Source organism: Octopus bimaculoides, chromosome 14 (assembly GCF_001194135.2).
Source record: "Octopus bimaculoides isolate UCB-OBI-ISO-001 chromosome 14, ASM119413v2, whole genome shotgun sequence".
NCBI lineage: Eukaryota > Metazoa > Mollusca > Cephalopoda > Octopoda > Octopodidae > Octopus > Octopus bimaculoides.
Window position 1 is genome coordinate 59,877,107 of NC_068994.1, and position 10,215 is coordinate 59,887,321.

Genomic DNA, 10,215 nt, shown 5'->3' on the forward strand with positions numbered 1-10,215 from the left:
TATATATATATATATATATATATATATATTATCATCATAATGATCATTAAACATCCATTTTCCACACAATTCACGTTCCAAGACACGTCTCACAGATGCTTTAGGATACATCATCAGTATGTCCCTGGTGGGTGTTAAGGGCTCCTAGTCTTTTAACATCAGACCCCTCCTTCACCCAACTGATGCAGCCAGGGTTGATCAAATCTCAGCATATATCCCAGCACCAACAAGTCACAGCTTTATTTTCTTTATCTAAAGCCATCAAATAGCTTTTACTTTGGTTTCAGTCTTTGCTACACCTAGTGCCGTCAAACTGTCCTCCAGTCAGAGCCTTGCAAAGTGTCTCACAAATCCCCTGGCAGTCTGCCTCATTTACATTGTAACTTGCCCACCAACTTCCACTTCTGCACTGCTCCTCCAGTTCCAGTGGCATTTGGTGAGCTTTCCCCCACATGAGCCTCGTCAGTGTTTTTTTCCCCAAGACACAGACAGTTCCTACATGATCATCCGTTTCATGGAATCTGAGAAGATGACTAAGTCTAGGAAGAATGGTTTTGGTTCTGCCCCAATGTGGTTGTGTCTCACCCATCCAAGCATGCAAAACAATGATGAAGATGATGATATACACTCTTTGACATGTGTATACACACACACACACACAGAGGCTGTGTCGAGGAACTGAGAACAAGGAAAAAACAGCAGTCTCCTGGAAAATAAGCTTTCAACTGGATGCATTAATGGAAGCATCATTCAACAAACATTATTGGGCTACACATCAGAGATACACATCAGGTACATAATCATGTATTCTACTTTATCTTCTTTCTGTGCTGTTCTCATGGAAAATTAAAACAGCAAATTTTAACATGGATCATAATTGAATCCAGTTCTGTCCCATGGATTGAGCTAAACCTCCAAGACTAAGAAAAACTAAACAAATTTAATATATTCGTGTAAACAACTTTTAAACACTAACCTCATGAGAATGACTTAACTTGGATATTTTCGGTCGTCGAAATGATCCCACTTTCTTCCATTTATGCGTAGCACTACTGTTAATTGGTGGTTTAGAATCAGCCTGACATAAACAGAAATTGACCAGTTAATGATTTAATTAAAGAAAATTGATATACATATTAATAAAGAAACAGAAGAAGATTGAGTAAAAGGGAAAAGGAGTAAATAGAGAAAACTTATTCTCTTCTGTTTTAGATAAGAGGATCTCCTAGAGTGTGGGTTGGAGTGAGAAAGAAAGTGTGACTGTGTATGAGAGTAAGCTTGCAAGAGGCAGCAAGGCCAGCTGAGTGGGGACAAACGTTAGAGGTAATAGCAACCCCCGATATTGGAAGGATCTTTTATTGAAATTGAGAGTTACAATTGGTCCTGTGTTAGTCAGCTGGCTAAAGGATAAACACCTTATTTAAAGTTGACATATTTAATTCCCAATGATCAAATCTGATTACTTAAACAATGCGTACAATAAGGAGGTAGAACTCTCCCAAATTAATAAAAATATATTCCCTTAGTCTTCAGATCAATTGAAATATGAGTAGGAACAGAATAAGAGCAATGAAAGATATCCAAGACTGAGAACTACTATTAAACCCATAGCCATTAGTTATCATCAGCCAAAATGTCCAGCAAAATAGATTTTCCTAGTTGCTCCAGATTGGACTGGGAGTCAATACATCTTTCTTATTGTAGACTGCCAGTTATCACAAAATATCTGGACCCATACTCTAAAATTATAAAGTTTCTAATCCTCAGCCATTTGTTTCCTCAAGTTAACAACTATTAGAACTCTTCCCAACTATTAACTACTCACAAGATTTTGGTACTCTTGAGTAGTGGCCACCTTATTAACAGTTAAGCAGAAAATAATAAAATTGACAACAAACTTCAAATTTTGTAGCCTACCTTGTTGAGCTTAGCAGCAAAACCTTCTGAAAACCTCCGAACATTTGCAGATTCAACAGAAGTTTCTGAATTTCGGTCACAGTCGAATATTGCAAATATCTCCTCAAGAGGGCGCCGAACGTTCTGTTCAAATTCTGAGTCTTCAACAGTAGCACAGCCTGGTGGCGGTGCTGATGGTGACCTAATTTTAAATTTGGAATTACAAGGAGTTGCCCTGGGACTCAGTTTATCATCAAGAAAATCAGTATTTGAAGAACAAGTAGTGACAACAGTCAATTTCCCATTGGAAAGTTGGTGATAAGGGGCTGACAGTGGACGGGGTTCAAACTTACGTTCCCCGGAAGACAAACGTTGATTGCTAGAATTCATTTTGGAAACTGTTTCTCGGCTCCGAGATCTGTGTTCCACACCCTGCTTGGAACGATACTTATATGACAGAATGCCTGTAGTGCTTAAATTTTGGTCAGAAACTTTTGTGTTGCTGCAGTTTGGCTGCTCAAAAGGAGAGGGTAAATCCAAGACGGGGTTAGGCATGGCTCTGAGAGTCAAACGACCTTGTTTTGGGTCTTCATTATTGGAAATGATTTTGGTCTGGGCATGCATGTTTGCAGCACTGGTTGAACGGAACGCCGATTGTGGGGTGGGCATTGTATCGACAGATGGAGACAAATGTTGATGGAGAGATTGTGAAGGGAGAGAATGTCTGTTGGCATTGGTCATTCGGTATTGATCATTAGGTAACTGGTTCATGTCGACCACAAACACGGCCTCATTACGGGAGTCATCCCTTCCAAAACCAAGACCACTGTCACTATTACTACTACTGCTACTGCTACTGCTGCTGTTAACAGCAACATTCTGAACTGGAGTGACAGATGGTTCATTAAATACTTGAGTGATGGGGAAATTGTCTTGACTGTTCTGTCTGTCTCTATAAAGGGCAGAGATCGGTTCAATGACTGGAAGTGCAGTTTGGGGAAACTCAAAGCAACGGCGTAAGTCTCGGCTACGAGTGCATTCAAACTGAAAGACACGAGCTTTCTGTGCATGCATGTAATGTGCCTGAATGTCAGTATTTACTTTAAACACATGACAAGAGAAACTAGGGGCATACTCCAGTCTTATGGATTCATTCCCATCATTAGAACAATTTGAAGTCACAATACCAAAATAGAGGTTGTCATCAGGACAGATGCCACAAAACATAATCCTGTGCACAGGGTACACAGCCAGGACCTTACGCACAGCATTTGTCAGTTTCACACCATTTACTGAGATTGTTAAAGCAACAAGTGTGTGAATCTTCTTCTCAAGTCTCAACCTGCGTACTGCATTATGAAATGACTGCAACCGAGCATGCTGGGAATTTTTGTCACCAGGCATCTCAATGGTTCCGACATAACCAACAACAAAGTGTTTATCAACATTTGGGTCACACTGGAAGGACCATTCTTCTTCAGATACCTCTGGGTCGACAGACATTGCAATATTGCATGGAGCAGACTGCCTTCCGCTGCGAGAACTCCTGGTTGCATGCAATCTACTGGAAAGCTCTGCATTTGAAGCAGTCTGACCATCAGCTGGGTTTGTGACAGTTTTCTGGACCCAATCAGTTTTATCTACCTTCTGGACATTATTGAAATGTGATGTGTGGGAATTCAAATACACATTTCTAAAAGCTAAATTGGGTTCCTGCATTGTGAAACCTGTATTCTCCTGGTCCCAAACATTTCGTCTCCCAGCACCAATCGGAGGCTTTTGTTTAAGAAGAGCAGCTGACTGTAAACTTTCTGAAATCGGTGGTTTCTTCCTGACAGCCGTGGCAGTGACCTGTTCCACTTGTTGACTGTTATGATCTTTCAAAACTCGGTTTACACCAACTTGTCGAGATCGTAAACGATGTGGGTGTCGGAACTTCTGCCGTTGTGGAATATCTTCATCTGAAGAATCAGAGTTGTTGACATTTTCAGCTACCTGCAGAAAGAAAGAAAGATAAAATGTAGACAGACTGATATAGCATTAATTAACATGGCTGAAGGCATTTGGTTAAGAAGTTCACTTCACAACCACAAGCCCAGGTTTGATCCCATAGCACAGTACCTTGGGCAAGTGATTTCTACTAAAACCTCAGATAAACTGATACCTCACAAGTGGAACTTGCTAGGGAGTTAGAAATATATGTATGTATGTTTGAATTATATGTGTGTGTGAAATTGTGTGTGTTGATGTTTGCATCAATCTAAAAATCATTGTTTTGTTGATATTGAGTCTCTTAATGTCTGCGACATAACAGTTTGACACATAAACTGATAAAATAACCATCAAATTGAAACACTTTGAGAGACTAAAATCATTGAAGTTGGTGACCAAATATGAGCATGGCCTAACAAATGAAACAATCAAATGAACAAGAATAAGAAGTTACTGAACAACACTGCATGTAGACAACAAAAGAGACTGATTCAAAACTATAAATTTGTATGGAAACCCCAGTATATGTCTGGTATTTATTTTACTGAACTCAGAAGAGTGAAAGTTAAGTCATCTCTGGTAATATTTGAATATCAAAGGTAGAAAGACCAAACTACTTTCTGAGTCGTTTAGTCAAGGACTGTTGACCTTATAATAATCCACACACACACAATGTGTAAATGATAGGCCACTTCACAATTTCTGTCCAGCAAATATCATTGATTGGTCAGCGCAAGGCTATGGTGGATGACATTTGCTTAAAGCACAGCACTATGGAATCCAACTCAAGAGCAGATGGTGGCAAAGCAAGCTTCTCAACCCCACACACCTGCAACCATAACATGGAAGAGAAAAAATTTCTAGTGATCCGTCCCCTGCCCGGTTCATTTCTTAGAACCTAATTGGAGTCACTAAAATAGTCTGTAAAAACATTTTCCCTTGCCATCTATCCAATAAATGATATACTTCATTCATGTCTACCAAAACACCAGAGAGAGGGGGATGGGAGAGAGGGAAAGAGAGAGAGAGAGAGATAACCAAGCTGTCAACAAATATCACAAGAACCTTTCAATATGTTCCAATGATTGAAAAGAGTTTTTGGTCATTAGACATAAAATACCAAAAGTCTGAGAAAATTTTCAAGTCTTGCATAAAATTGTGAACTGATATTTTTGTTCAATGCATAAAGTAAAAAATATGAAAGTCAAAAAAATTGTAGGGGACTATTCTGAGAAACAGTGATAGTTCTTCCATTGTTGTTACAGATAAGAATAATCCAACTTCATTAACGTAGGGAACTACCAAATCCATAACTGTTGCAGGTATTCTGGGCTCTTTCTGAGCGTGACCTTGTACAGAAACACTTTTAATACAAAGACAGGAATTAAGGGCAGGTTTTTTTTTAGGAATGTTATTCATGGTTGACTAGTTTTATCATTATCTGTCAAATACTAATTAAAAAGCTACACATTAGCACATCCTGAACTCACCTAACCAAGGAGGACTTGTCTCCTTCAACAAATGGGAGCCTCTATGTGGTTGATCAACCTGCTAGAAATAGCAACCAAATCTCCCTCAAACTAAACATTAACATCTTGGAAAAGGAAAAGACAAACTAGATAATGTAATCAATACAAAATCTTAAATAGGATGGCCATGGTTGGCTCAGCTTTGATCATAGTCCTACCCAATCCAGGTTGCCCTGGTGCTAAACAACAACAAGAACTTACCTGCAGAGTAAGGGTTCCCACTGAAGTGCCAATCATACGCACAACCTCATCATGTGGTGCCTTGGAAACATTCTCCCCATTGACAGCCAGAAGGAAGTCACCAGGTTTGAGGCCAATAGCTTCAGCAGGGCTCCCACTTACAATACAACTCAGGGTACAAGGACCCTGACCAGAAATCGTGAAACCGTAGCCAAGTGTGCCGCGAATAACATCCACTGTCTTAACACCATTCATAGGCCGTCGCTTGCGCCGCCGAGGATGGTGCACATTGCTCATGCTGCTGCACCCTGCACATGGGAAGAGAAAGAAAAAGTTACAACTTTAATTGCAGTTACAAATAATAATTTGAAATGATATAAGGTTGCGGTTGGGGTGGGGATAGAGTGGGAGTGACGTGGTGGAGGGGGTTAGCAGTGGTGGTGGTGGTGATGGTGATGGGTGTCTATAATGACTAATGTTAGGGTGAGGACTGATGATAATGCTGCATTGAACATTGAAGTGGGGGTGGGTAGTTGTTGCTTTATATCATGTTGACTCTATCCTTGTATTCCAGATGTGACCATCCAGTCTTTTTCTCTTTGGCATAATGTAATCCAGATAACATTACCCAATACATGATAACAGCTCAACCAGCTAGAGATAGTAGTTAAATTTTCCTTCAATCATACTGTTTTAAGAAATAGGGTACTTACACCAACTTTAGATAATGTAGCATTAGATACATGACACCCATATAAAAGATGGGATGGTCATTGCTGGAATGGTTCTGACCATCTGTTTACAGAATAAAGGTCAATGTGAGACTAAAACAGCAACTTTGTATTTAAGACTGACACAGATTTAATTTAATTAATGGATCACAGACATGTATTGGAACATATGGCTGAGTTAAGGATTGAGGAGTTTGCTGGGGGGGGGGGGGAATATTTTTGGGTAAATTGCTCAGCTCATACCATGAAACAACACAGCACACTTCAATGAGTACAGTTTAAATTGGTGTAATGGTTTTGATGAAGTAATGTTTCTATGTATAGAAAGACCAACAACTCTTCCCCCACCCTGCAGTACCAGCCTTCAGAGTCCTGCCTCACTGAGACCCTCCACACACACACACACATCTAATGTTACGCCCCAGTGACAGTGGACTACTTCAGCTGACTGCTGACCTAATTAGAGGACCACGACCAAGGAATGACAACATTCAGAACACATCCACCATGTTTTATGAAAACTATTTACAAAGCAATCAAGAGACAAATGTGCACAGTCGTACCCATCCCCAGAAGCAAATACACAAAAGACATTCAGATACGTTACACAGACATCCTGAAAAAATAGTAGAAATGTCAGATAAACAAACTCAAGTACACTTTCTTTTTGCTTTACTTATACACAAACAGATTTACAGGCAACCACACAGATGTATAACACACATAACAATAGACACGTAAACACACACAGATACAAATGTATGACAAGATACAGTGATTGTAAGGTAGAGAAGTTTCCAAACTTTTCTGTACCCAACAACCCTAGGGAAATGTTTGATCCTCTTTCTCTCTCTCACACACACCAGATAAACAGGATGAGATTATTTAAGTGAAATCAGAATCAGCGTCTCTAGAGGAAAAGATAGAAAAGAAATGACTGTCAATGGCTCAAATTGTATTTGCTACACATTCAAGTAATCAAAGGATCTTTGATGGCAATTGCTACTCCTCATGAGTATCAGGTAAGATTAGGCAAGTTCCTATGAAGTGATTTGGACAAGTACCAGTTGCATTTCATTTGCTTGAGATTAGACTAGAGTCAATAAAAAGTAGGAAACTTCTTTGTAAGTCCTTGAATTCATTCTTCAATATATCTCTTATTGCCCAGGTAATATTTGAACCTGTTTATCTTATGTAGGAAGGTATAGATATTAGACTCTTTACACTGCCAACATCTTTATGATATTATACCAAAAAAATAAACAAAAATTACACACACACACACATTAGTAAACGAATGCTGTTTTGCTGTTTCCATTGTTAACTACAATTTCAGTGCTTGTGCTTATACTAAAAGGAATTATCTTAAGCTAAATCCAGGGGTCAATTTCTTCGACTAAAAGGCAGTGCTCCAGCATGGCCCCAGTCAAATGACTGAAACAAGTAAAAAATATTCTATAGAAATCATAGCCACCACTGGTTTTTGTAATGATGTTTTGGATATGAAATGTCAAAACGTCATAACAAAAAACAGTACTGGCCATAATTTCTTAACAAGTGATGTAAATCGCACTGCTAACACAGTAGGACATGGCATTGACTTATAAAAATGCTTAATATACTTTATAGTACTTTATGGTCACATAACAAAATACCACATCCCTACAAGTCATTAAGAGGAATTAAATGCAGCATGCAAGAGAGGAGACTGTATTGGTTTGACCAGGTGATGTGGATGGATGAGGACAGTTGCATAAAGAAGTGGCAATCACTTAAAGTGGAGAGAAGTTGTTGTGGAAGAGGGAGATCCAGGAAGATCTGGAATGAAGTACTGAAGGTTGATCTCAAAACGCTGACCCTTATGAAGGAGACGACAGAGGACTGAGATATGTGGTGCATTGCTGTACTCCAGAAGACCCGCCCACCAAAACAGAATTGCAATCCTAAAACTCTGAATAGAATCGCATCTGTAGTAGACATTGCAGTCAAGTCTCAAACTTTGAGAATGTTTTGATGCAACATAAAGAGTTGCGGATGACGACGGCGGTGGTGGCGTCATTGCCACCACCACCACCGCCAACAACAACAATTGATAACGGGTGCTGCCCATCTGATAAAACTATTTAAAACGTATATCTAGGACTATATTACCAAGTGTGCCTTTTATAATGCAGGAATCTGTGGTTTGAAGGAAATCTAACTGCTATTTCTTGTATTTCAAATGACTATATAGAAGCATCTTTACTACCACCATGCTGGCATGGGTTGGACAAGACTTATCGAAGCAGTATTTCAAAGCCAGACGCCATTCCTGGAGCCAAGAATTATTACCTGTGTTTTGATAATATTTCCACCTCGCTTCTCAGATAAATCAAGCTGTTCCTTTTACTACTCTTTCCATCAGACACATCACACCAGACAGACGTGACCAGTGAAGAGAGAGAGAGAGAGAGAGAGAGAGAGATAGAGAGAGTTGCTTTCGTTTAGTATTAGATATCAAGAAGGTCAAAGGAAGAGGAGGCTAATTAAAGAAGACCTGCAGAATTTAGCCGGATGGGGTATTGACGTTTTATAGGTATATATGAATGTCGACCTGGAGAGAAATATTGGCAATGTTCAATGTATGCTATGTGTAGGGAATAATGGAAGGAAAGAAAGTCAAGGTTATTAGCCAGACACCAACAGTAAATCGGTTTAGAACTTGTATATGCATGTGTGTATAGAGTGTCTATTTGGTGTGCGGTGAGAGCTAGTCCAACTAATGTTAATAATGTCTGTTTATGTCAGTTGCACGGCTGAGCACAGGGTGGTTAGACATTACACGATGTTCCTATGCAAGCAACAGAGACTGTTTAGCTGTGTGTGTGTGTGTGTAACTGTATAGGTATGTCTGTAACTGTCGCATGCTCAAACATGTCAAACATTTATTTCTGTCTACAACTGACATAGCGACACCCAAACGCAACGGCACACACGCACACGGGATAACACTCACTGTCTAGCACACATACGCAGTGAAAGTGGAGGAGCGGGGGAGGGTTGTAGTTCAAGCAGCACATTACATGAGTAAAAAGCCCTTCGGGGTAAGGGGTGAATAAATGTTCTTGTGGAGTGAGGGAGGTCACTAAGGTGATATTTCAGTGGATGACAGCAAGGACTACAAATTATTGCCTCCACCTCCAACCTAGAGTAACACACAAACATACACAGAGAGAGAGAGATGGAGAGACAAAGGGAAAATAGCACAAGTCGAGTTGGTAATGATGTGTATAAATATATACAGCTAGCTCCACATGTAAGAAATGTCAAGCTATACATTATATATCGTTAACAAGTGGATTAAATCTGATGCCCAAAGCAGAGTGCAACAATGCCCCCCCCCCCCACAACCTCGACATTTCTTCTTTTGTCTGACAAGATATCAAGAACAAACTGTGAAAGACCAAGGTAGACATGTTCTGGACCTGGACTCCGTAGACAAAAAACTATGAAATTTATTGAACAAATAGAACAAAACTTCAGTTTTCTTTCACAGCCCACAACGAAATATAATAACCTGTTATATAAACTTTATTCATTTCACACTCTGATAATATAAGCAAATTATTTTGTCCTACCAACAACACTTTTCTTAATGTTCATTGAGCTATTTGTTACAATTTACCACTTGTATCATGGCAAATCCGGCAATGGAAACAGCATGTGTGCAAGTGTGTGGTGGCAGTTATTCCAGTTCGAAGATCATAAAGAAGAGCGGTAAGCCCTTAAGAGATTATGTAAACCAATTCTTGAATGACAAACTCCGATGCACTTGGATGAGAAACGCCAAAGGTGGAGTCATCACCTCCATCTGACCAAAGTCTATATATATATATATATATATATAT

The 10,215-nt window shown here is 39.5% G+C and overlaps 1 protein-coding gene across 8 annotated transcripts in view; it reads right to left on the reverse strand.

Moving 5' to 3' along the window:
* The window catches only part of LOC106882916 (regulator of G-protein signaling 12), a 106,072-nt gene that overhangs the window by 24,712 nt on the left and 71,145 nt on the right, over positions 1–10,215 (reverse strand). For all 8 annotated transcript variants that reach the window (XM_014933746.2, XM_014933747.2, XM_014933753.2 and 5 more), the window contains 3 exons: positions 5,619–5,905; positions 1,918–3,891; positions 977–1,078 (listed from right to left, as the gene is read on the reverse strand). In XM_014933746.2, the coding sequence (XP_014789232.1) occupies positions 977–1,078; positions 1,918–3,891; positions 5,619–5,905 (2,363 nt within the window). The remainder of the gene's footprint in view (positions 1–976; positions 1,079–1,917; positions 3,892–5,618; positions 5,906–10,215) is intronic.